The sequence below is a fragment of the Rhinoraja longicauda genome, chromosome 10 (genome assembly GCF_053455715.1).
Source record: "Rhinoraja longicauda isolate Sanriku21f chromosome 10, sRhiLon1.1, whole genome shotgun sequence".
NCBI classification, from domain to species: domain Eukaryota; kingdom Metazoa; phylum Chordata; class Chondrichthyes; order Rajiformes; family Arhynchobatidae; genus Rhinoraja; species Rhinoraja longicauda.
In genome coordinates, this window is record NC_135962.1 from 41,964,254 (window position 1) to 41,992,250 (window position 27,997).

At 41.7% G+C, this 27,997-nt stretch overlaps 1 protein-coding gene across 2 annotated transcripts; it reads right to left on the bottom strand.

The window, feature by feature from the left end:
• Positions 1–1,582: 1,582 nt before the first annotated feature.
• On the bottom strand, positions 1,583–27,793 carry dhrs7 (dehydrogenase/reductase (SDR family) member 7). Of its 2 annotated transcripts, XM_078406757.1 has the most exons (9): positions 27,669–27,699; positions 27,105–27,239; positions 24,364–24,516; positions 21,154–21,260; positions 13,481–13,720; positions 12,260–12,382; positions 11,594–11,809; positions 10,990–11,096; positions 1,583–7,442 (listed from the first exon to the last, which is right to left on the bottom strand). In XM_078406757.1, the coding sequence occupies exons 1-9, from the start codon at positions 27,697–27,699 to the stop codon at positions 7,412–7,414; spliced, it is 1,143 nt and encodes a 380-aa protein (XP_078262883.1). In that variant the 3' UTR covers positions 1,583–7,411. The 2 variants fall into 2 exon arrangements, with proteins under 2 accessions (XP_078262883.1, XP_078262884.1); XM_078406758.1 differs by lacking the exon at positions 27,105–27,239 and having other exon boundaries at positions 27,669–27,793.
• Between the last annotated feature and the right edge of the window lie 204 nt (positions 27,794–27,997).

Consider the following 27,997-nt stretch of genomic DNA (forward strand, 5'->3'; position numbering starts at 1 on the left):
TCTTCCTGCAGCCACGTCTCTGTAAACCCCATGATGTTATATCTACCAATCTCTAACTGAGCCTCAAGCTCATCCACTTTACTTCTTATACTGCGCCATTCATATATACTTTTAATCCATTACTTACCTCACCTTTCACATCGATTCCTATTACACGGCCATTTACTCCTATCCCTTCGTGAGCTTTCTGTCACGTTAATTCTGGGGTCTTTCTTAACTTTTCCTATACTCTCTTTCCCTTTAACTTCATCCTTGTCTATCCCATTTGACAACCCCCCCTCCACTATTTAGTTTACCCGTGTAGCATTGACAAACCTGCCTGTTGAGGTGCAACCTGTCCCTTTTGTACAATTCACCCTTACCCCAGAACAAGTCCCAGTGGTCTAAGAATCGAAATCCCCGCCCCCTGCACCAGCTCCTCAGCCACACATGTTACGGTAATTGCAAATCCTTTACTGTAATACCATCCTATTTCAAATTTTGTGTGTTATTATTTTAATAAAGTTGATATTTCAGCTATCTTATGCAATTACATTTTATTACGGGGCACAGCTGGTAGAGCTTCCCCCTCACAGCGCCAGAGACCCAGATTCCATCCTGATTTCAGGTGCTGTGTGTGGAGTTTTCCTGTTCCCCCTGTGATCACATGGTCCTTTCCAGGTCCTCTGCATCCCAAAGACCAGTTAATTGACAGGTTAATTGGCCTCTGTAAAATTACCCCTAATTGGCCTCTGTAAAATTACCCCTAATCTGGATAAAGTGGGATAACATACAATTTATGTGCATGGGTGATCAGCTGGCTGAAGGGCCTGATCCCATGCTGTATCTTTCAATCAATAACTTTAAAAAAAACTAAACCTTTATAATAGTGCATTGCACTTTTTAATATCCCTGTTTTGCTGACAAGTATTCAATGTCATCAGCTCATCTACCTGTTTAGTGAGATCAGTTTCTGGATGTCAGGTGTCTTCTAAGGCTGGTGATGGCATCGACAAACATTAGTAAAGATCTGCTTTTTTGAGGTCAAAATCACAACACTGCACTATTTACTTCAAAATCCAACCCAGGTTTCTATAACCACTTTTGCACAATAATTACTCTTCAGCTATTGAGGTACTGGAACTCTGAATTTTTTAAATGAGCAGTTATAAAATATGATGTAAAACTTTTAAATTAACTTACAGTGGCAACAGTTGTCTGGCGGACTCCAGTTCAATGACTAAAGGACAATTGGAAAAAAGGCAAGATCTCTTCAACATTTTGAGGGATTAGGATCTATACCCTAGATTATCAAATTAAAATGTACAAGGAAACTGAGTTACTAATCACAATGAAGTCTTTCTTGGCTATAACCAAAGGAGGGAGAGCAATCCAAGCTAAATGTAAGATGCACGACAATATTTTAGATAAAGTGTCCTTGAATCTATACTTTATTTCCACAACAGTGACATGTTATTTTCCCAGCACAATTTGATATTCTTGTGAGTAATACTGAGTTAGTCAATCTTACTGTGAAATGCTTGTTTTCTCAATTTGTATCTTAAATCATCATTTATTTATTTGTTTTCACTGCTCATGAGAAATAATACTTGTTCACCAAAATTAAAATGGAAATCAATGTCAGCACTAGAAAGTTAACAGTGACCAAAAATTAGATATAAAATACTTTACCACAGTGAGAAAGAACCCAAGGTAAAAGGCTACAAATAACAATGGTATTGACAGTGGTGTGTTAATTCATGATGGCAGATAGATTGGAGCATTTAATCAATTTTCACAGATCAAAGCTGCAGTAAAAAAAAACTGATGCAAGGACAGATGAACACGTTTAACATAATCTATTGAATAGCAGAACTATTACCAACTGGGAACCAGTTCAGAAAGAGATGACGTAAGAATATTTCCCACTCAATGAGGGAAATCTTCACCTATGGTTAAAGATGAGAAACAGTAGAGGGAATATTATGCTCTTGGGTGTTTTCCACAGGTTTCCAATTTCACAACACCTTGAGTCACACAAATCTTTGATTTCACAGCTTTTAAAATTCACTATTTTGTATTTAGTTATTACCCATTCTTCATGAACCTGGCTGGGGTTTGATCTTAGGTTCGGGATGATCTTCTTCAGTGTTGGTCTTCCGAGTCACTGCTGCTGATTGTTTTATAAGGCACCTTTTTATAGATTTCTTCGCACACTTTCCGAACAGTTCTTTACTTAGTTGCTTAGTTCTTTGCTACCATTTACACAGCTGTTATTCCAATCTTTATCCATACAAGTACATATTTCAGTAACTTCTTCAAATTTCTGCTGGCACCATTCCACAATTACTTCAACCATTTGGTTTTGTAATCATCAGGGTGTTTTTGCTTTGCAATTTATCAGATTGATCAAGATTTAAGATTTCCTCTCCCAAAACATCCCCAACATTGCTTGCTGTGTCCTCTGGAAAACTCAGTGAGATGTTTCACAATGGGATAGATCACAAGGCTGTAATGCCCTCAGCTATGTTCTCAGATGCTTACCATGTGTCAATTACATGGCATCCCTTCACTGTGCTTCTTGGTTTGTGGTTTCCAACATCTCTTTCCAGCTAGCAGAATATCCTTCTTGAGCCTGATGGGATAATTGACATCTCACTGGCTGCTATACATGAGATTAATTAAAAAAATCCACAGCAGATGTTATTTTGGCCTTTATTGTCAGAGAATTTAGGACAATGGTAAAGATGTCTTGGCTAATTGAACAGGTCCCTGGTAGACCTGCTTCTGAAATATCGTGCACAGGTCTGGTCTTACTGCCTGAGAACGGATATACATATGAAAGAGTGCAGCAAAGGATCACTAGCTTACTTCCAATGATGACAGGTTTATCCTTGAAGAGAAATTGTTTTGAGTGGAATCAGACTGTGTAGAACTAAGAAGAATGATAAGTGTTGAAACATCCTTTAATAGTTTTCTCTCGTGGGTATATGGAACAAGATGTATGGGGTCGGTCATTTGGAAGATTGATGAAGATTGTTTTTCACTGTGAGGAATGAATATTTGGTACTGTGTTCTGAGTATATGTCAGACAGTGGTTCATTGGATTTTAGATATTAAGGAAATCAGGGTTTGTTCAGCAATGTGTTGAGGTAAAAGATCAGGCATAATCTTACAGAATAACAGAGCAGACACAATGACCAAAGGGCCTATTCCTGCTTCAGTGTTTATACGTCCAGCAGTTAAATAAAGTAATCGGTTCACCATCAGAATTCTTGTAGGAGATTTATAAGTTAAGCATTCAACGTGGATTCTGAACCTTCCCACATGGTTGAAATATGTCTAAAGCAAACTTTGTGACAAGTAATCACATTGTGCTGGGGGAGGGAGGAGGGCAGTCTGGGGAGGTCTCGGCAGTGTGCTGGGGGAGGGAGGAGAGGGCAGTCTGGGGAGGTCATGGCAGTATGTTGGGGAAGGGAGGAGAGGGCAGTCTGGGGAGGTCATGGCAGTGTGTTGGGGAAGGGAGGAGAGGGCAGTCTGGGAAGGTCTCGGCAGTATGCTCGTTTGAGAAGGGAAAATAATGCAGTTGATCTATGTTAAGACAGCAAGGCTTTGTGCTTATTTTCTTAAAGAAAAGTTTATAGAAATAAAACAAAATTATATTTAGCAGATTGTCCACATTTACAACCCTACTAAGTATTCTGGTGGACTATCAGCATTTCAACATGTTTCAATGATATCAGCAGAGAAAAGTGCATAAAGTAATAGACGTTTAGTCCTTAGCTAAACCTTGTTAAGATGGTAACACAAGTACCTGTGCAAGGAGTTTGAGTCTCAGTATGATGGATTCACATCAATAGTAAATGGTGTAAAGCATAATTCCTTTACTCAAAGAGACTTGTTCCTTACCAAGGCTGCTTTAAACCTGTGACTGCTCTTGTTGGTTCCCTTCAGCATCAGCAAACACATTTGCTTATTTATATATTGCGTGGGTCATCAGTGTTTTCAAAGTCAACAGATTTTGAATGGCCCCAAGGTCAGAAAGAAACAAACAGATTTATCTGTGTAGGAAGGAACTGCAGATGCTAGTTTACACTCAAGATAGACAAAAAATGCTGCAGTAACTCAGCGAGTCAAGCGGCATCTCTGGAGAAATGTCTCTGGTCATAAGTGTCTTTCAGGTCATAAGTGATAGGAGTAGAATTAGGCCATTTGGCCCATCAAGTCTACTCCACCATTCAATAATGGCTGATCTATTTCTCCCTCCTAACCCCATTCTCCTGCCTTCTCCCCATAACCTCTGACACCTGTACTAATTAAGAATCTATGCCTTAAAAATATCCACTGACTTGGCCTCCACAGCCTTCTGTGGCAAAGTATTCCAGATTCACCACCCTCTGACTAAAGAAATGTCTCCTCATCTCCTTCCTAAAAGAACGTCCTTTAATTCTAAGACTATGACCTCTAGTCCCATACTCTCCCACTAGCGGAAACATCCTCTCCACATCCACTCTATCCAAGCCTTTCACTATGTATGTTTCAATGAGTTCCCCCCTCATTCTTCTAAACTCCAGCGAGTACAGGCCCGGTGCCGACAAACACTCATCATAGGTTAACCTACTCATTCCTGAGATTCTTGTAAACCTCCTCTGGATCCTCTCCAGAGCCAGCACATCTTTCCTCAGATATGGTGCATAGAATTGCTCACAATATTCCAAATGCAGCTTTACCAGCGCCTTATAGAGCCTCAGCATTACTTCCCTGTTTTTGTATACAAGCCCTCTTGAAATAAATTCTAGCATTGAGTTTGCTTTCTTTACTGCTGATTTGACTTGCAGATTAACTTTATGGGAATCCTGTACCAGCACTCCCAAGTCCCTTTGCACTTCCTATTTCTGGATTCTCAACCCATTTAGGCAATAGTTTATGCCTTTATTCCTGCTATCAAAATGCATGACTCCACATTTTGCTATAAGAAAATAACTGCAGATGCTGGTACAAATCGAAGGTATTTATTCACAAAATGCTGGAGTAACTCAGCAGGTCAGGCAGCATCTCGGGAGAGAAGGAATGGGTGACATTTCGGGTCGAGACCCTTCTTCAGACCACATTTTGCTATACTATATATTCCATCTGTCACTCCTCTGCTAAAGCTTCCAACCTGTCCAAATCCTTCTGCAGATCCCTGCTTTTTCTACACTACCTGCCATTCCACCTATTTTCGTATCATCTGCAAACATGGCCACAAAGCCTTCAATATACAACGTGAAGAATAGCAGCCCCAGCACCGACCCCTGCTGAACTCCGCAAGTCACTGGCAGCCAACCAGATAAAGCCCCCTTCATTGCTACTCTTTGTCTGCCATCCAGCCAACTTGCTATCCATGCTAGTATCTGCCCTTTGATACTGTGGGCTCTCATTTTCCTCAGCAGCTTCATGTGTGGCACCTTATCAAAGGCTTTCTGAAAATCTAAGTAAACAACATCTACTGACTCTCCTTTGTCTGTCCTGCTATTTACTTCTTCAAAGAATTCCAGCAAATTTGTCAAGCAAGACCTCCCCTACACAAAGCCATGCTGACTTTGGATTATTTTATCATGAACTTCTAAGTACTCCGTAACCTCATCCTTCATAATGGACTTTAAAATCTTACCACCACCAAAGTCAGACTAACCGTCCTATAGTTCTGATTATCTGCTTTGCTCCCTTCTTGTGCAGTGGGGTAATATTGGCCATTTTCCAATCATCTGGGACCTCTCCTGTCTCTAGTAATTCTTGAAATCTCATTGTCTCCATAATCTCTAAAGCCACCTCTCTCAGAACCCTAGGGTGCAGTTCATCTGGTCCAGATGACATCCACTTTCAGCCCTTTAAGCTTCTCAAACACCTTCTCCCAAGTCATAGCCACTCCACGAACCTCCACCCCCTGACTCTCTTGAATTTCAGGCACGTTGCTGGTGTCTTCCACTGTCAAGACTGACGCAAAAAAGTTATTCAACACCTCTGCCATTTCTTTATTCCCATTATCACTTCTGCATCACTCTCCAGCAGCCCAACTTCCATTATTGCCTCTTCCCAACTTCCATTCTTACTCTTTATATAACTGAATAAACTCTCTTATATTCGTATTTCATCTTTTCTCCCCGTATTGCCTTTTTAGTTACCTTTTGTTGGTCTTTAAAAGCTTCCCAATCCTGCGGCTTCCCACTAATCTTTGCTATGTTGTACGCCTTCTCTTTCAGTTTTATACTGCCCTTGACTTCCCTTGTCAGCCACGGTGCCCTCTTTCTCTCCCTAGAATCTTTCTTCCTCTTTGGAATGAAAGGATAAAAGATCCTGCATTTTCCAGATTATTCCCAGAAATTCCTGCCATTGCTGCTCCACCATCATGGGTCCCTTTCCAGTAAACTTTGGCCAGCTCATGCCTCTTAACTCCCTTTGCTCAGCTGCAAGACCGAAACATCCGATTTCACCTTCTCCCTCTCAAATTGCATATTAAAACTTGTCATGTTGTGGTCACTACCTCCTAATAGTTCCTTTACCTTGAGTTCCCTTATCAAATCTGGTTCATTACATAACTCTAAATTCAGAATTGCCTTTTCCCTGATAGGCTCTCAAGGGTCGAAACCCTTCTTCAGACTGAGAGTCAGGGGAGAAGGAAACTAGAAATGCAAAGAGATACAAAGAATAAATGAATGAAAAGTATGCAAAAGGACAAATCAAAGCTAGAAACGATGATCCAGGAAAGGTTAAGCCCACAATGGTCCATTGTTGGCTGTGGAGAAGGTGATAACGAGTGAAACTACCGAGTGAAACAAAGCAGGATGACGGTGCAGTGAAACTAGATGGATGACTAGGCTGGGGGAGGGACGAAGGGAGAGGGAATGCAAGGATTACTTGAAGTTAGAGAAATCAATATCATACCACGGGATTGTAAGCTGCCCAAGCGAAATGTGAGGTGTTGTTCCTCCAATTTTATGTTTGGCCTCACTCTGATAGTGGAAGAAGACCAGGACAGAAAGGTCAGTATGGGAATGGGAGTTAAAGTGTTTGGCAATTGGGAGATCACAGATTAATCTTGTTTCTTAAAAAAGCTTGGTATTACAAGAATAGGAAGTGAAGGAATTTCCATTGAATAGGGGAAACAAAAAAAAAAGTGCATTTGTGGTTACAATTTAGCAATTGTCAGCTTTATTTGGCAAAACCAGAATAAAGCCTCAAGTTTAGGGAACAGGAACAATGTATTACCTTGTATGTTTCCTAAAGTAGTCAGAGATGTAAGAGGCATTACAACATACATCCAATGTAAATAATGTGGAAAAACAACAGTGATGCAAAGTGAACAATGTAAAGCCAATAAAACTATAACATGTATAACTTGCATTATCTTCAAATAAACCACAATAACCAGAGCTTCAAGCTGCTTTCATCTTTATCTTTCCAAAATATGTGGCATCAGCATCCTGAAATATATAAAAAAATATAATCATAAAAAGAAAATCAGTGAAGGAACAAGGATGTCCATACTATTCTGATGAATGCAAATCCCACTGGAAGTTTTGGATGAAATTATACAGGAACATTTGACATGCTTAAATTATTTTGTCAGATACACCACTTCATGAACATTATAATCATAGGTTTATAAGTCATAGGAGCAGAAGTAGGCCATTTGGACTGATCGTATCTACTCAGCCATTCAATCATGGCTGATCATTTTTTTCCTCTCAACCCTTGTCTTGCCTTCTCCCCATAATCCCTGACACCCTTACCAATCAAGTATCTGTCAATCTACGCCTTAAAAAATACCCAATGATGGTATTCGCAGCTGTCGGTGACAATGAATTCCACATATTCACCACCCTCTGACTAAAGAAATTCCTGCTTATCATCCTTCTAAAGGGTACATTTTTTCATTCTGAGGCCAGGCCTAGTTCTAGTCTCTCCCACTAGTGGAACCTCTCTCCATATCCACTCTATCCAAGCCTTTCACTATTTGGTAAGGTTTAATAAGGTCCCCCACATCCTTCTAAACTCCAGCGAATACAGGCCCAGTGCCATCAAACGCTCATCATATGTTAACCCAATCATTCCCGGGATCATTCTCGTAAACCTCCTCTGAACCCTCTCCAATGCCAGCACATACTTCCTTAGACACGGGGCCCAAAACAGTCTGACTAGTGCCTTATAAAGCCTCAGAATTCCATCCGTTTTTATATACGTCCACTCGAAATAAATACTAAAATTGAATTTGCCTTCCTTACTACCAGCACTCCCAAGTATCTTTGCACCTCTGATTTCTGAATCCTCTCCCCATTTAGAAAATAATCTACGCCTTTATTCCGACTACCAAAATGCATGACTCCACACTTTGCTAAACCGTATTCCATCTGCCACTTCTTTGACCCTTCTCCCAACCTGCCCAACTCCTTCTGCAATCCCTGGTTTCTCTACACTACCTGCCCCTCCAACTATCTTCATATCATCTGCAAACCTGGCCACAATGCCATCGACTCCCGCATTCAAATCATTAATAAATGAAGTGTAGCAGCCCCAGCCACGGCCCTTGCCGTACACCAATAATCACAGGCAGCCAACCAGAAAAAGCCTCCTTTATTCACACTCTTTACCTTCTACCATTCAGCAAAACTTCTATCCATGCTAGTATCTTCCCTCTAATACCACAGGCTCTCAACTTCTTTAGCAGCCTCACATGCCGCACCTTATCAAAGGCCTGAAATTCCAGATAAACCATCTCCACTGACACTTCTTTGTCAATCCTGCTAATGTAACAATACCAGTATGTTAAGCAGAGCAGAATCCCTACACTGCCAAGGGTCTGTAGGTATTAATAGGCAGTTTAAGGGTAATTACTAAAAATGCTGAAAATACTCAGCAGGTCACCTAGCATGCGTGGATTCAGATTTGTTTATTTTCAATGTACACCAATGAATAAATAATAAATACAACAATGAAAGCAAAACAGCAGGATGGTACAAATTTGTTATGCAATCTGAAGTAGCGCAAAAGAGGTTCAGGAGTCCAATGCAGTGGGGAAGAAGCTGTTCTTAAGTCTGGATAATAGAGCTTTCAAACTCTTGTATCTTCTCTAGAGAAAAGGCAATGGCCAAGGTATCAGGCATCCTGAACGATACCTCCACTGGGCTTGGCAATGTTCACCACTCACGGCAAGTTCAGTCCTTGGTGAGACCACACCTGGAGTATTGTGTGCAGCTTTGGTCTCCTAATTTGAGGAAAGACATTCTTGCTATTGTGGGAGTGCAGCGTTGGTTCACCAGGTTAATTCCCGGGATGGCGGGACTGACATGTGATGAAAGAATGGATCAACTGGGCTTATATTCACTAGAGTTTAGACGGATGAGAAGGGATCTTATAAAAACATATAAAATTCTTAGGGATTGGAAAGGCTATATGCAGGAAAAATGTTCCCGATCTTCTAGGGGTCACAGTTTAAGAATAAGGGGTAGGCCATTTAGGACTGAGATGAGGGAAAATCTTTTTACCCAGAGAGTTGTGAATCTGGAATTCTCTGCCACAGAAGGCAGTGGAGGCCAATTCACTGGATGTTTTCAAAAGAAAGTTAGATTTAGCTTTTAGGGCTAACGGAATCAAGGGATATGGGGGAAAACCAGGAACAGGGAACTGATTTTTAGATGATCAGCCATGATCATAGTGAATGGCGGTGCTGGCTCGAAGAGCCAAATGGCCTACTCCTGCACCTATTTTCTATGATTCTATGTTTCTATCGGTGTGAAGGGACCAGGTTAGGTTGCTAGTGAAAGGGATTCCTAGAAACATGAAGCTGTGGACCATCTCTGTGGCAGTTCCATTGATGAAGACAGGGTTGTGTTCACTCCATTGCTTCCTTTAGTCAACAACCACTCTTTTAGATTGTTGTCCTGCCACCATGACACAAAGGTCTCGATCTCTTTCTTGTATCTTATTCCATCATTCTTGTTGATCCGGTCAACCAGTTATATCATCGGTGAACTTAAAGATCGAGTTTGCGTTATACTTGGCCTCACAGTTGTGGGTATACAGGAAGTTGAGCACACAATCTTGAGCAGCAATAATGTTGAGGGTCAGGGTGGTGGAAATGTAATGACTAATTCTAACTGACTGAGGTCTACCAGTCAGGAAGTCCAGAAGCCAGTTGCAAATGGGGGCCCAAGACCAACGTCCAGATGTTAAGGAAAGTGCTTGTTCAGTTTTGTGGTGTTGAAGCCTGAGTTGTAGTCAATGCACAGCATTTTCAACATAGTTGTTCTTATTGTCAAGTGAATGTAATGCAAGAGATGATGTTCTCCATAATCCTTTCTTTCCAGTATGCAATTTGCAAGGAGTCTAGAGACACAGTTAATCTTTCATATTGACAAATTATTTTTCCAATTGCCAGTTGAGCTGCTGAATGTTTCCATCAATTTCAGTTTTTATTTCAAAATTTGGTTCTGTTTTTATTTCAAAATTGAAAAAGTTTTGATTTACAAGAACTTGGAGTAATGTAGAGATTAACGTGGCTGCTTTTAATATGGAATTAATATTTAACAATGGGAAATTACAATTATTCTCAAATTCATCTTGAAGTGTTATATTAAAAATATGATAGAATCCATTATTGTAAATCTTGCTGTCAAAAATGAATGCTCAGAATGACCTCAGTTCCGCTTTGGAGATTCTTTCTTGTCTTAGTTCCAAAGCAAACAGCTGATATTCATGAGAAACTATAAAATCACTACAACATAATTATGGTAGTTGCTTTTGTCTCTTTTAATCGTTTGAAATTGTCTGAAGTTGGAGACGCCAACAATACACTGCAATAGTTATACCACTATCATCATATCATATCATATATATACAGCCGGAAACAGGCCTTCTCGGCCCACCAAGTCCGTGCCGCCCAGTGATCCCCGTACATTAACACTATCCTACACCCACTAGGGACAATTTTTTTTTATTTTTTACATTTACCCAGCCAATTAACCTACATACCTGTACGTCTTTGGAGTGTGGGAGGAAACCGAAGATCTCGGAGAAAACCCACGCAGGTCACGGGAAGAACGTACAAACTCCTTACAGTGCAGCTGTTCAAGATGAGCCTGTAAGATGTCAATTTTTTTTCAGAAAGATTTTATTCTTTACATTATCCAATATTTTTGATGTAGATAATGAATATTGCTGAAAATATATAACTGTTATCCAAATAAAATTTTATTTGCAGAGAAATAGATTCAGTTAGTCTTCCTCGTATAATTATGGTTCTCCAAAACATATTTTCTAATACAAGAAAGGGAGACCAGAGTTGATGGCGAAGGGACTGTAAGGTTTTCAATGTTTTGAAAGGGATAGAAACAGATACCATTGAGATTTGTTAAATAGCCTTATGGTTACGCTGCCATAGAACACCACCCAGACGTGGAAGAAATGGAACAAAGAATATCTCATTTTCAAATTCTAACTTGTTTTTTATTGCAAAAATGGAATCACGTCTATTTAGTTTTTACTGTTAGTCTTAACATTGTATATTTTAAAGGAGCTGAAAAAAAACTCAGGAACTGTCAAAATACACTGTTTAATAGCAGCAAATTATACCTACCAATCCACTTTTCAAGTTTTTAATTCTTTTCACTGACACCTTGTCCGCGATTAGCCAGGCCCAGGTGGGAGCATACTGCCACAGGTAAACATAAAACAGCAACGGCTGGTCTGAAATCCACACCTCTTTCAATCCATTTGCCATCCCAACTAACATCAGACGAGCACAACGAGCTGTTGGCATTTTGCGAGATTCCACACAACTCTCGGTCACAGTCTAAATAAAAAGCACTGGTAAGTATAAAAACAAGGCAGTAACTCTATGGGATATCTAAATATATTTAAATATACCCACAACCTATCAGTTTGCCTCAAAGGAAAGTGAAGATTCAAAAGAGATACTTTGGATACTGTTTTCTCATTCATATGTCAATTGTCCTTTATCCATCTATAGCGTATATATATTTTAAAATTCATTTCTAACGTATACATTTCAATGTGTTCCACGGAATCATCAAGGTAATACTTTTTGATCCAGTATTTTAAACTGTACCTATACTTAGTCTATATTTTCAAAAGCACAAAAATATTAAAAATTTAGTTTTACTTGAAAGAATAAATGCAAAAATCATATCATAGTTATATGGGGCATAAATGATGATCCTCAAAACTATCCTGGATATTGTGCACCAGTGACAGTGATTGTTACATGTTTAACCTGTTGTACCTTATTAATCTCTTCAGTAAAAGCATTTTTCACAATATTTGTGTGGACTAATCCTGGACAAACCATGCTGATTACAATGCCTGGATAATTAGCAAGCTCTGGACGAAGAGAATTAAAAAATCCCTGGAAAAGAGAATATATATGGAATTAATATGTACTGTGAGTGATATAATTGGTAACCTAGTCATCATTTAAACATTTGTTATTTTTGTTTTCACTGGGACAGTGCACTTGAAACCATCAATATGGTCAAGCCATCAGAATTTGATGCATTCTAAATATAATATAAAAAATACATTACTATCAGTGATTAAACTGATCAGAGTGCAATCAATAAACATCTTGAATCTGTTACTGGAGCCTCAGGAAAGAAAGAAGCAATTGAGATTCCGAATGGGGTAATAATTGATAAAGTATCAATAAGGCTAGCTGTACTTAAAGTCAATAAATTATTTGGGTCAGATGGGATGCATCCTGGATTGCAGAATTAAGGGGAAGAAACTTCAGAGGCTCTGAAAGTCAAGGTACACTACATCCACCGACTCTCCCCTGTCCATTTTCCTAGTTACATCCTCAAAAAATTCCAGAAGATTAGTCAAGCAGAGGCTCTCATTATAGTCTTTTAAATAGCTCAAAGTTTCTGGTGGTGCCCGAGGACTGGAAAGATAAACATATTCAAAAAAGGTGTAGGGATAAACACTGCAACATCAGTGTAATTAGTTTAACCTTGATGATGGGGTAAGTTTTAGGGACAATAATAAAGGGCAGAAGAGAAAGAATCTTCTGATCAACTGGGCAAATGGACCAAGGAATGGCAGGTAGAGTTTAATTCAGTTAAATTCACGGTGTTACATTTTGGTGAGACCAAGAGGTGCAGGTACATAGTTCCATAAAAGTGGCATCACAGGTACATAGGGTGGTGAAGGAGGCATTTGGCGTATGGAGCGCAGGAGTTGGGATGTTATGTTACAGCTGTGCATGAAGTTAGTAAGGCCACATTTAGAATATTGTGTTCAGTTCTGGTCTTCATGCTATAAGAACTATAGTAAATAGAGGATAATAGTAAATGCTTGTTTTTCAAATCTGAAATGAAGAATTCCCCAGATGATGATTCATGTAAAAATTACTAATTATTAACTCTGTACCATTCTAAAACGAACTATTGAAGAATATTGGTCACTTAATTAAACTTGTAAGAGCTAAAATAGTCAATCCACTTACTTGAAGAGCATGTTTACTACTTGCATATCCTGTAGAAGCAGGTGCTGCAACAAGACCAGCCAAGCTGCTGACGGTGACTATCATTCCCTTCTCCTGCTTAACCATGTAGGGTAAAACACACTTAGTCATTGACACTGTGCCAAGGAAGTTTAGTTGCATTATAGCTTTGTAAACATCAAGGTGTGTGTCCAGAAATAGGGAGCGCTGAGAACGCCCAGCATTATTGACCAAAATGTCAATCTGAAAAAAATCAGCCCAAAGGCAATAAGTTTGAGCATTTCATGGCTTAACAAAATAGTTTCTGCATAAAACTTATAACAGGAATCTTCTGTTATCATCAAAACTGTAGCACTCTGCTAAATCAAGTAAGACACAGATGGAAATCAGCAAATTATTCAGATAACCAAATACTTTTCTTTCATTTTCTAAACACAAGTAGCAGTGTTTATTTCTACTGGCTAAAGAGAAGGAAAATTTCAGAGATAATTAAAATGTAGAGTAATGCTTCTTGTGAGAGGAATCTCAAAAGGTATTCATTTATGCCTTCACATCTGTATAAAGAGCATAGAACAGAGAACAGTACAGAAGGTAGATACAAACATCACCATTGCACCCTCCTCTACAGCTTACCCTTTACAACCTTGGGCAACTCATTTCATATATGCAACACCCCTCTGCATTGAGAAATTGCCGGACAGGTCTTTTTAAAAATCTTTACCCTCTCAACTTAAACCTATGCCCTCTAGTTCTGGAATCCTCTATCTTGGTAAAAGACTGTAACTACTCACTTTGTCAATGATTCTCATGATTTTGTGTATACCTACAATTGGAATAATGTATTCAGTTTTGGTTATCGCACTGTAGGAAAGATGCCATTAAGATAGAACGAGTGCAAAGATTTATGAAGACGTTGCCAATGTTGCCTGAGCTATAGGGAGAGGTTGGGTAAGCTAGGACTTTATTCCTTACAGTGTAGGAGGCTGAGGGGAAATCTTATCTCTGTGTATAAAATCAAGGGGGGGGGGGGATAGATAGGGTGAATGCACAGACTTTTTTTTAAATGGAGGAATCAAGAACGGGAGGCATAGATCTAAAGTGAGAGAGCAAAGTTTAGTAGGAATGTGAGCAGCAACTTTTCACAAGTGGGTGTTGGGTAGGCCAAATGAACAGCCCAAAGTAGTAATTGAGGCAGGTACAATAACAACGTTTGAAAAACATTTTGGATAGTACATGGATAGGAAAAGATTTAGAGGAAGATTTTAGCATGCAAATGGGACTAGTTTAGATGGGGCATCTTGGTCAGCATAGTCGAGTCGGACTGAAGAGCCTATTTCCGTGCTCTATGACTCAGGTGCTTGTTTGCTTCTCCTTTTACAATTCTAATGAAGATTACACATAAAATATCAACTTTCTGGTTCCTCCAAAATTGCTGATGGACTGGTTTGTTTAGATTTTCAGATAATTGGTCACACTATTTATTTTATCCTTTATGGAGAATCAGACTTCGAGTGGTAACTCAATTTGAATAGCAGATAACTCTGTGTAAAAAACATTCTAAGTAACACAAAGTAACAAATTGTTTTTCATTTAGTGTACATTAATGGTGTTCTCTTGTGCACTCCTTTCTTTCCAGCCTCGTGTTTCCCAGTTTCTTTCCCCTCCCCCACCTGGCTCCATCTTCCTCTTACCAACATACTCTACATACTTGGTCTGTTAATGCCTCGCCTCACCTCGCCTTCCCATCTGCCCTGCATGCTTCCCTTATCTGGCTTCACTCATTACTTTTCTTTCTTATCAGTTCCCAAAATCTGCAGCCCTTTGAAGCCTCCACGAATCAACTCTCAACTCTGTCACAAGGGAGCAAAACAGAAGATTGGAGATGGCTAGCCTGACTTCAGTGGTTGGTAAGATTTTAGAGTCCATTATCAAGGATGAGGTTGCTGAGTAGTTAGAAGTTCATGATAAAATAGGCCAAAGTCAGCATGATGTTGTGAAGCCAAATCTGTTGGAATTCTTTGAGGAAAGTGCCGCACATGAGGCTGCTAAAGAAGATGAGAGCCCATGGTATAAAAGGGAAGATACTAAGATGGATAGCAGGTTGGCTGGATGGCAGAAGGCAAAGAGTGGCAATAAAGGGGCTTTTTCTCATTGGCTGCGAGTGACTAGCGAAGTTCTGCAGGGGTCGGTGCTGCGGCCGCTACTCCACACATTGTATGCTACTCCTCCTTGATTTGAATGAGGGGATTCAAGGCTTTGTGGCTAAGTTTGTAGATGATACGAAGATAGATGGAGGTGCCAGTAATGTAGAGAATGCAGAGATTCTGCAGAAGGGCTTGGACAGGTTGCGAGAGCGGGCTGAGAGGTGGCAGATGGAATACAGTGTACCAAAGTGGAGTCAGAGTCATGCATTTTGGTAGTAAGAATAAAGCCATATTTTCTAAATGGGAACGGAATTCAGAAATCGGAGGTGCAAATAGACTTGGGACTTCTGGTGCAGGATTTCCAAAAAGTTAATTTGCAAGTCGAATCGATAGTAAGGAATGAGTGGATTAACATATGATGAACGTTTGACTGCACTGGGCCTCTACTCGCTGGAATTTAGGATATGGGGGGACCTAATTGAAACTTACCAAACAGTGAAAGGCCTGGATAGAGTGGATGTGGAGAGTATGTTTCAGAATTAATAGATGTCCCTTTAGGAAGGAGATGAGGAGGAATTTCTTTAGTCAGAGGGTGGTGAACCTGTGAAATTCTTTGCCACCGGGACTGAGAGTGACCTCAAGTACTCATTATCCCTTTGTCTCTACAGATGCTGCCTGATACTCTGAGTTTCTTCAGCAGTTTATGTTTTATTACAGTCCTTTGTGTCTCCAGTGCACATGTAGATACAGTTGAAATGCTCAATCAAAGTAGAATCTTCCACCTAAAACTCAAAGCCACAGAAAACCCTTTCAGACTAACTTGGCTCATCCTAAATCAGACAAACAAGAATCAAAAGTAACAATATCTACCTTAGAAATATTTAATCTTAACAGCCCATTAGAAATGAATGGAAAAATCAGGGCCATTGACTTCCAATTTTTTGACAACATACAAGTGGTATTGTTGTATATTTTACAGCAAGCAAAATAAATTGGAAAGATGTCTTGAATTTCAACAGAGAAAAGTAAGGTCACCTTTCATTATTTCAAAAAAATAGTTTCCTATGATAAATTGGAAGTGCTTCATTGCATTTCAGTAGTTTTCTGGTCAAATTGACTTTTTGAAAGAAAAACAGAAACCTTGAGCATAAGTGGTTGACTCTTCTACACAAAACAATTATTATTGGAATACAAAGTGCAAAAATGGTCCAAATAAGACTCTACAAACTGCTAATTGTATCCCTCAAAAAGGCCTTTAATGTAAGTAACAGCACAATGTAGGTAAGTTACTGGATTGCTACAAATGTGATAAGTTACCATCATTGCGAAATAATTTATTTCTGATTTTTAGATAAAACTAGACTGAGGTGGACTCGTTGGGTCCAAATCTCCCCTGCGGGCCTCTCCTGGGGCAAACCTCCCCCAACTGATGATCCTGCAGGCCCGGCAACCCTCTCCAACTGACGAAGCCCGTTTCTGGGCGGGGAGTGTCCCCCGGGGCCGTGGGCAGGGGAGGGGGAACAGGGAAGGGGAGAGGGAATCACTGCAGCCAGAGCGAGCCGTGGACCCGAAGCCACTCCTCCAGCACGGTGACGATCATCGGGGAAAGCCGACGAACGGCAGTGACAGGCATCGTGTTGGACCCTCTGCCGCCGCGCTGCACCACAGGAGGAAGGTCAGGCGCTGGGCACGCCGGGACAAGCTCTGGTGCTCCCGACGGGGGAGAGGAGAGCGCATTTATTAAATTTAGCGGCAGCTCGTGGGCTCAGCAGCCCCCTCCCCCTCATTGGTCCCAAACCACTCCTGCATTGGTCCAGCACCCTCTCCCCCCCCTCTCACCCTCCCACTCCCACTCCCCCTCCCACTGACTCCATCCCCCCTCATCCCCTCCCCCAACTCAATCCCTCCTCAACCCCCCTTATCCCCCCTCCTCCCCCCACTCGATCCCTCCTCAACCCCCCTCCCCCCTCAGGCACCGAGCCCACAATCCCCCAAACTTCTCCTGCACCCTACCCTCCCCCACTCCCTCCTCTCAACTGCATTCCCCCTCAACCACACTTATCTCCCCCTCCCCCCCCCACTCACCCACTCCATCTCCCCTCAACCCCCAAACCTCTCCTGCATTGGTCTAGCGCCCTCATTTCCCCACTTCCCCCTTCTCCTCCTCCCCCCCACTCACCCACTCCATCCCCCCTCAACCACCCTTATCTCCCCCTACTCCCCCCTACTCACCCACTCCACCCCCCTTATCCCCCATCCTTCCATCAACCCCCCCCCCCCTCCACTCTTAGGGGCTCTCTGGCACCTCCCCTCCCTTCCCTTCCCGTCCCTCCCCCCTTAACACCAATTTGAATGAAACTTTTTCCAGCCCACTGCAGGACAATGGTGGGGAAGGTGGGCCTAAAATTGTTGCGCTATCGTGTACCGTTTTGGCTGTATTTCAGGATCAAGCAAACTGACAAACCAACAAGATGAGAGTTTTAGTAATGGACTGGACTTAGTGGACCCGTTGGGCCCATTCCTCGTAGAGGGGGGACAGGGAAGGGGAGAGGGTGTGAGTGAGTGAGCCCTGGACCCAAAGCCTCTCCTGTATTGTAGCACCCTCAACCCCCCACTCAATCCCCCTTATCCCCCCAATCCTAAAAAGGCAATACAGGGAGAAAAGATGAGGTACGAAGGTAAGCTGGCCAATAATATAAAGGAGGATAGTAAAAGCTTCTTTAGATATGTGAAGAGGAAAAAAATAGTTAAGGCAAATGTGGGTCCCTTGAAGACAGAAGCAGGGGAATTTATTATGGGGAACAAGGAAATGGCAGACGAGTTGAACCGGTACTTTGGATCTGTCTTCACTAAGGAAGATACAAACAATCTCCCAGATGTTCTAGTGGCCAGAGATCCTAGGATGACGGAGGAACTGAAGGAAATTCACATTAGGCAGGAAATGGTGTAGGGTAAACTGATGGGACTGAAGGCTGATAAATCCCCACGGCCTGCTGGTCAGCATCCCAGGGTACTTAAGGAGGTGGCTCTAGAAATCATGGACGCATTGGTGATCATTTTCCAATGTTCTATAGATTCAGGATCAGTTCCTGTGGATTGGAGGGTAGCTAATGTTATCCCACTTTTTAAGAAAGGAGGGAGAGAGAAAACAGGAAATTATAGACCAGTTAGTCTGACATCAATGGTGGGGAAGATGCTGGAGTCAATTATAAAAGACAAAATTGTGGTGCATTTGGATAGCAGTAACAGGATCGTTCCGAGTCAGCATGGATTTACGATGGGGAAATCATGCTTGACTAATCTTCTGGAATTTTTTGAGGATGTAACTAGGAAAATGGACAGGGGAGAGCCGGTGGATGTAGTGTACCTTGACTTTCAGAAAGCCTTCGACAAGGTTCCACGTAGGAGATTAGTGTGCAAAATTAGAGCACATGGTATTGGAGGTAGGGTACTGACATGGATAGAAAATTGGTTGGCAGACAGAAAGGAAAGAGTGGGGATAAATGGGTCCCTTTCAGAATGGCAGGCAGTGACTAGTGGGGTACCGCAAGGCTCGGTGCTGGGACCGCAGCTATTTACAATATACATTAATGACTTGGATGAAGGGATTAAAAGTAACATTAGCAAATTTGCAGATGACACAAAGCTGGGTGGCAGTGTGAACTGTGAGGAAGATGCTATGAGGTTGCAGGGTGTCTTGGACAGTCTGTGTGAGTGGGCGGATGCATGGCAGATGCAGTTTAATGTGGATGATTGTGAGATTATCCACTTTGGTGGTAAGAACAGCACCCAATATTCTGTTTGGATAGCTTACAACTCCAATGGTATGAACACTGAATTTGTCCAATTTTAGATAACTAGCCAACAACACCCTATTATCCCCTCCCTACCCTATGCCCCACTTGGATGAGCATCCATTTCTCCCACTGTGCCACCCCACCTTCCTCCTCCTCCTTCTCCCCTCTTCCCCTCTTCCAACCCCCCCCCCCCCCCTTCCCCCACCGATTCCCTTCCACCTACATTGCTTCCTCTGATTCCACAATTCAGGCCTCTTCTCTCCTTATCACACATCATTTTGTCTTCTTTTCATCTCTGGTCTTTGTCCATCCATCTCCCCATCAACCCCCCTCACCTGTATTCACCTATAACTTGCCTGGTTTTGTACCGCCCCCAACTTTCTTCCAGCTTTCTCCCCCTTTTACCCCGGTCTGAAGAAGGGTCCCGAAACCAAATGTCACCTAAACATGCCTGATCCTCTGAGTTGCTCCAGCACGTTGTGTCTTTTTTGGCTCATAAAGTAATTTACTATTCTCTCAGATTTTATTAAATACTCAGGCCAAAACAACCTATTTTATCACTGAAAAGTAACATTTATTTCTAATTCTGTTCTTCTTTAATTATTTAATAGGGTACACAGCTCTAAAATGTAATCTACTAAACCTACTGACTCCCATAGCTATCTTGACAACACTTCTTCCCACCCTGCTTTCTGTAAAGACTCTATCCCCTACTCCCAATTCCTCTGTCTACGCCGCATCTACGCCCAGGATGAGGTGTTCCATGCCAGGGCATCGGAGATGTCCTCATTCTTTAGGAAACAGGGGTTCCCCTCTTCCATTATAGATGAGGCTCTCACTAGGGTCTCCTCGATATTCCGCAGCGCCACTCTTCCTCCCCATCCCCCCATTCATATCAAGAACAGAGTCCCCCTTGTCCTCACCTTCCACCCCATCAGCCGTCGCATACAGCATATAATCCTCCAACATTTTTGCCGCCTCCAACGGGACCGCACTACTGCCCACATCTTCCCATCTCCACCCCTTTCTGCTTTCCGCAGAGACCATTCCCTCCGTAACTCCCTGGTCAACTCAAACCACCCCCTCCCCAGGTATTTTCCCCTGCAACCGCAGGAGATGCAACACCTGTCATTTTACCTCTGCCCTCGACTCCATCCAAGGACCCAAACAGTCTTTCCAGGTGAGGCAGAGGTTCACTTGCACCTTCCCTAACCTCATCTACTGTATCCACTGTTCCAGGTGTCAACTTCTCTACAATGGCGAGACCAAGCACAGGCTCAGCGATCGTGTCGCTGAACACGTCCGCTCAATCAGTCGTAACCTACCTGATCTCCCGATGGCTCAGCACTTCAACTCCCCCTCTCATTCTCAATCTGACCTTTCTGTCCTGGGCCTCCTCCATGGTCAGAGTGAGGCCCAGCGCAAATTGGAGGAACAGCATCTCATATTTTGCTTGGGTAGTTTACAGCGGTATCAATGTTGACTTCTCTAACTTCAGATAGCCCTTGCTTTCCCTCTCCATCCCCTCCCCCTTCCCAGTTTCCCCTATTCTTGCTGTCTCCAACTACATTCTATCTTTGTTCGTCCTCCTCCCGACATCAGTTTGAAGAAGGGTCTCGACCCGAAACTTCACCCATTCCTTCTCTCCAGAGATGCTGCCTGACCCGTTGAGTTACTCCAGGATTTTGTGTCTACCATGTAAAATTTAATAATGGATAATCATTTGGGAACATACTTTTCCAAAGTGCTTGATAACACTTTTTGTTGCAGTCTCGTGGGAACTGGTTTCATTCAGGTCAAGTGTCAAAACAAGAATATCCTCTTCTTGTAACTCGCTATGATCTACAACATGAAACAGACATGGTCACTGGATGGAATATTCAAAGAAAACAGTTGAAAACCAATAAACCGCAGGAACGTAAAAGATTATGTAGCATCAATGTAGCCAGAAACAGAGTCTATGTTTCAGATTGATGACTTTTCATCAGAAATGAATAAAGTAAGAAAAAGGTAGACACAAAATGCTGGAGTAACTCAGCGGCTCAGGCAGCATCTCAGGAGTGAAGGAATGGGTGACATTTCGGGTCGAGACCTTCTTCAGACCCTTCTTCATCTCTCACTTCAGACTGAAGAAGGGTCTCGACCCGAAACGTCACCCATTCCTTCTCTCCTGAGATGCTGCCTGACCCGCTGAGCTACTCCAGCATTTTGTGTCGATCTTCGATTTGAACCAGCATCTGCAGTTATTTTCATACAAAGTAAAAAAAAGAATGTACTTTAAGTAGCAAGGATGGTGTGGGTGAAAGGTGGTGAGAACAGCTAAATACTTCTTATTGATGTTAGAGCTGAAGAGGAGTTGGCTGCTCATCCATACTCTGCTTTTCCATAAGTTCTAAGCTGTACTTTAACTTCAGTGCTGCTTTCCTTCACTGTCTCATAATTCTTGATCCCCTTAATATCTCAAAACATTTATTAATTTCTGTCATCTCTCACTTTTCTAACATACAAGAGCAATGGCTAGTCTGGCTAACTCTCGTCCTTAAACAATCCGCTATACCAGGGATCAATCTTGTGAATCTTTGCTACATCTCCCCTGTTGCTAGTGCATTCTACCTCAGTAGCGAGACTATACCGACACATAAGATTCCAGACTCAGTCTCACCAGGGCACTTTTTAATGGTACACAATATCTCTACACTTGTACTCAAATCCTAACAACAAAGACCAGCCATTTGCCGACCAGAATGCTTGTTGAACCTCCAGAATAAATTTCAGTTCTTCCTCTACAAAGGCACCCTGGTTCCCCCTAAATACCAGCAGCTTTCAATCTCTCAACATTCAAAACAACATTTAACCTTTTCTATTTTTTCTATGAAAATGGATGGCTTCATATTTTTTGGAACTTCACCTGGCATGTCCTTGTCCATTTACCTAGCATATCCATATGTCTTGAAGCCTTTTTCCATTCTCCTCACAATCTACAGTGAGACCTACTTTGCATCATGAAAGAAATATGAGACCTGGGTCTCATTTAAATCATTGATATACATTGTGAACAGCTAGAGCTCCAATGAAATCTGAGGCACCTCACTAGTTAGGAAAATGAAATCAGGCATGGATTTTGAGAATCCAAAGAAAGCAGGAAATAACTCAAGCAGGGGGTTATGATGGCCAAAAGGAGCTCCTTGGCAAGTAAAATGAAAGAGAATCCCAAGGCATTTTATACTTACAATAAATGCAAGAAGATAACTAATGAAAGCGTAGGACCACTCAAGGATAAACAATGGAATTTATGCTTGGAGTCAGAAGATGTAGGTGAGGTACTAAAGGAGTACTTTGCAGTGGTATTCACCAAGGAGAAGGACATGGGGGATAGTGAGATCAGTGTTGGGTACTAATACGTTGGGGCATTTTGAGATTAAGAAGGAGGTGATGTTAGGTCTCTTGAGTTTAGTTTAGTTTATTGTCACGTGTACCGAGGTACAGTGAAAAGCTTTTTGTTGCGTGCTAACCAATCAGCAGAAAGACAATACATGATTACAATCAATCCATTTACAGTGTATAGATAAGAAATGTTGCTGTAGGAAAACAGATTTAAGCGTGTGGAGCGATTGTAAGATGAGTTTGTAGATCTGCTTCTGTGGCTAGCACGCAAATAATCGCCTGTGTTGGGCGCCATTTTGGAAGCAAGAGGAATATCCCAGGTTATTGGAAGAGGCAAGAGGGGAGATAGCTGGAGCCTTAACAAAGATCTTTATATCCTCTTTAGCCACCAGCAAAAGGTCCTGGAGGACGGAATAGCCAAAGGTATTCCTTTGTTTAAGAAAGGAAATAGGGATAATCTAGAAAATTATAGGCTCACATCAGTGGTAGGGAAACTGTTGAAGAGGATTCTAAGAGGGAGGATTTACTGATATTTGAAAGAGAAATGGCAAATCAGGGACAGTCAGCGTGATTTAATACAAATCTTTTTTGAGGTGATGAAGGAATAATTGATGCAGGTAAGCAGTGGATTGCCTGCAAGGAGTTTTGTTAGGCATTTGATAAGGTCCTTTATGTTTTGCTGATTCTAAAAGATTAAGATGCCAGGAATCCATGGTGGTTTAGTAGACTTAATTCAGAACTAGTTTACTCATAGAAGCCAGAGAGTGGTGGTGGAATGATGTCATTCTGCCTGGAGACTCTGTCTGGGTGTTCCACAGTGATCTGTGCTGGGACCTCTGTTGTTTGTGGTATATATAAATGACTAGGATAAAGGTGTGGATGGGTTGGTTGGTAGGTTAGCAGGCAACAGAAAAATTGGTGGAGTTGCAGACAGTGATGAAGGCTATCAAAGGTAACATAGGCTACCATAGGCTACTGATAAATTACAGATATGAGCAGAGAAATGACAGATGGAATTTAATTTTGACGTGTGAAGAGTTGCATACTGGGAGGTCAAATTTAAGTTAAAAGTATGTAGTTAATGGCAGGATTGTTAGCAGCATTGATCTTGGGTTCCAAGTCCATAGATCCCCGAGAGTAACACTGCAATTAGATAGAATGGTAAAGAAGGTGTATGGTATGCTTGCCTTCATCGGTCGAGGCATTGAGTACAAGAGTCAGAAAGACATGTTGCAGTCTTATAAAATAGGTTTGGCCATATTTGGAATATTATGTGCAGTTTTGGTCACCTCTTTACATGAAGGTTGTTGAGGCTTTGGAGAGGGTGCACAAGAGGTTTACCAGCATCACAGTATACCAGTACAGATCAAACATACAAAGTCCTCCAACTTGGTCTGGGACCACTTCCTTAATAATAGATTCCAGCATTTTCCCTCCCTGTGATGTCAGGCCAAATGACCCAATTGCGAAAACACATTAGTAAATTATTTTCCAGTTTACTTTTTCAAAAGTATTCTTCCAATATTTTACATCAATGGTAATTCAAAACATTTTTACTTACCAAGGCAATGTTGTTTAACTCGCTGTAGTGCAACCTCTCTCCTAGAAGAGAGTACCAGTGAAGCTCCTAATTTTGCGAGTTGATATGCTAACTCCTCTCCAATTCCTGTAGAGGCTCCTGTTATCCATACAACCTTCTTAACGAGTTTGGTTTCTGTCAGTTATTAAATATACAATTTATCCTATAACATTTCAAAACTCAGTTCATGAATTAATAATAATTTTCATTCATTAAAATAAATTATATGCCTCAAAGCCCAGATCTTATTCTTTCAAATATAACGTTTTGCACATAAAATGCTTGGCTTTAATTGGAAAATGAGGTCGAGATCTATCACATCAGGTCTCTACTCTCTTTTTTTGTTCAGATTTGCTTGTTGGACTTTATTGCAGAAAATAACTCTGCTGGTTTAAGTAATTTCTTACATTGTGTGATCAAATAAATTAGAAAAAATCCATCACAAAAGAGAAGGTCAATTGACCCATCACCCCAGTGTTTAAAACAAAATAGCTGTGCAATCTCCCACCTTCAATCAGGATGTCCATGACTCTTTGGGTCATGGCTCTTCATGCATATATCACAGTGGAGAATCTCTCCCTTAACCACCCAATCAGGCAGTGTTTGGGATCCCTAACACCATCTGGGCAAAAATAATATTTATCACCCCCCTTTAATCGCTTTATCAACAACTCTAAACCTATGCAAGGTAGATACAAAATGCTGGAGTAACTCAGCGGGACAGGCAGCATCACTGGAGAGAAGGAATGTGACGTTTCGGGTTGAGATCCTTCTTCAGACTGATGTCAGGGGAGTGGGCGGGACAGAGTTAGAATGTAGTCGGAGACAGTAAGACTGGTGGGAGCACTAGGAAGGGGAGGGGATGGAGAGAGAGGGAAAAATAGGGCTATTTGAAGTTAGGTTTAAATCTTTGCATTTGGTTTTTGCCCCTTCTGCTGGGGGATACTGTATATTTATTTTCTATTCACTTTATCTAGGTCCCTCCTTCTTTTATACACCTCAAAAAAGACTCTAAACAAAAACTACAAAGCTGGAAATTAACCGTGAAGATTCATTACTAGATTGCTGGATGCGCCCTTAGCCTACATATTTGCCAAAATGTTTTACAATCTTATTCAAGTGGCATTGAGTCTTCATGTTAAAGTCAATAGACAATAGACAATAGACAATAGGTGCAGGAGTAGGCCATTCAGCCCTTCGAGCCAGCACCGCCATTCAATGCGATCATGGCTGATCACTCTCAATCAGTACCCCGTTCCTGCCTTCTCCCCATACCCCCTCACTCCGCTATCCTTAAGAGCTCTATCCAGCTCTCTCTTGAAAGCATCCAACGAACTGGCCTCCACTGCCTTCTGAGGCAGAGAATTCCACACCTTCACCACCCTCTGACTGAAAAAGTTCTTCCTCATCTCCGTTCTAAATGGCCTACCCCTTATTCTCAAACTGTGGCCCCTTGTTCTGGACTCCCCCAACATTGGGAACATGTTATCTGCCTCTAATGTGTCCAATCCCCTAATTATCTTATATGTTTCAATAAGATCCCCCCTCATCCTTCTAAATTCCAGTGTATACAAGCCCAATCGCTCCAGCCTTTCAACATACGACAGTCCCGCCATTCCGGGAATTAACCTAGTGAACCTACGCTGCACGCCCTCCATAGCAAGAATATCCTTCCTCAAATTTGGAGACCAAAACTGCACACAGTACTCCAGGTGCGGTCTCACCAGGGCCCGGTACAACTGTAGAAGGACCTCTTTGCTCCTATACTCAACTCCTCTTGTTACGAAGGCCAACATTCTATTGGCTTTCTTCACTGCCTGCTGAACCTGCATGCTTCCTTTCATTGACTGATGCACTAGGACACCCAGATCTCGTTGAACTCCCCCTCCTCCTAACTTGACACCATTCAGATAATAATCCTTGTTTCACCTTGTTTAACATCAACATGGGTTCAAACTTGTACATTCATGATCTTTATGGCTCAGCATAATTAATGGCTGCAGCAGACCAACATATATCGATGAAGATATATATTCCTTTATTTGTCCCACACCGGGGAAATATGCAGTGTTACGGCAGCAAAATGGATAGCAAGAGACATTCATTGTAAATAAAAATAAAGATAAGGATAATTGTCATCATTTATTGTGTTTTTTCTTTAGTTACTGTTGACTGGTCAGTTGACTGGTCTGCTGGGAGCAGTGCTGGTTGTGCAGTCTCACAGCAGCAGGAAGGAAGGACCTCCGATATCTCCCCTTCACACACTTGGGGTGAAGGAGTCTGTCACTGAAGGAGCTACTCAGTGCAGTGACAGTGTCCTGCATGGGGTGGGAGTCGTTGTCCAGCAGCGATGTTATCTTTGCCATCATCCTCCTCTCTCCCACCGCCTGTACTGAGTCGAGGGGGCAACCCAGGACAGAGCTGGCCTTCCTGATCAGCTTGTCAAGTCTCTTCCGCTCCACTGCTGAGATGCTTCTGCTCCAGCAGACCACTCCATAGAAAATGGCTGATGCCACTACAGTGTTGTAGAAGGTCCTTAGGAGTGCCCCCTGCACTCCAAAGGACCTGAGTCTCCTCAGCAGGCAAATCAAAATTATAATAAATTTTAAAAATGCAGAATTCAAATCGGAAATAAAATTTCTCCTGATGTGTTGGACACATTTTTACAACACTGTGTAAAAATAATTAATCTAATTAACAGAGAAATAGATTGAGTTTGTTACCTGGTTTATTTCCCAGATATTCAGCCCATAATAGGGTAAAATCTGCATCAGCCCTGATGAACCGAACAAATTGCATAATCACATAAATCATTAAACAGTAAACCATCACTGACAGGAGATCCATTGTTTTAACATCTGACAAAAAAAAGAAAACAGTGATTAGGGCCCGTCATTTGACGCTCAGTTGACTTTAGAAGATTCTTATGACATTGAAGTTCAGTAAAAAATATACCCATGGAATCACACCAACTGCTGATAATAAACTGCACAACAATCCTTCCTTCCTACACAACAATCTTGACAGGTGTGTTATTGAACATAATCTGGCACGGAGCCACGTGAAGTGCTGTTAGGGCTGGCACAACACACTTAATGAGAGAGAAAGGTTGAAGGAGGAAGAAGCGTAAAAGAGTAAAACAGCCCAGGTGTCAATCGGTTTAATTTACGGACTAGGATAAAAAGGAAGGAGGAGGGGTGTAGAGGAAGAGCTAGACTTAGTTTATGAATAAATAATCGTTATTTTCTTGTAGAATAATTAACCCAATCCCCACTCATTCAATTTACCTGCATTGGGGTGGGGATCCGGTGAACGCATGCGTGAGCGCGGGTGACATCACCTCCGGATTGCAACCTGCTGCAGTTGCTGAACCTTGTCCCGTTGCCCATCGATCTGCACCGTGACATGTATCCAGCACACTCCACGGCTCAATGAGCCCTCACAGCTCAGACAGCTGTGAATCCTTTATTTTGGAGCTCGATTAGTGTTTGTGGGAAGCGATTTGGAGTTAAATTTTCTGTTGTTAAATATCAGTGAAGCGCTAACTGTATATATGCTTGGGAAGGAATAGCAGATGCTGGTTTAAACTTGGTTAGAAAAATCAATATTGATTGAG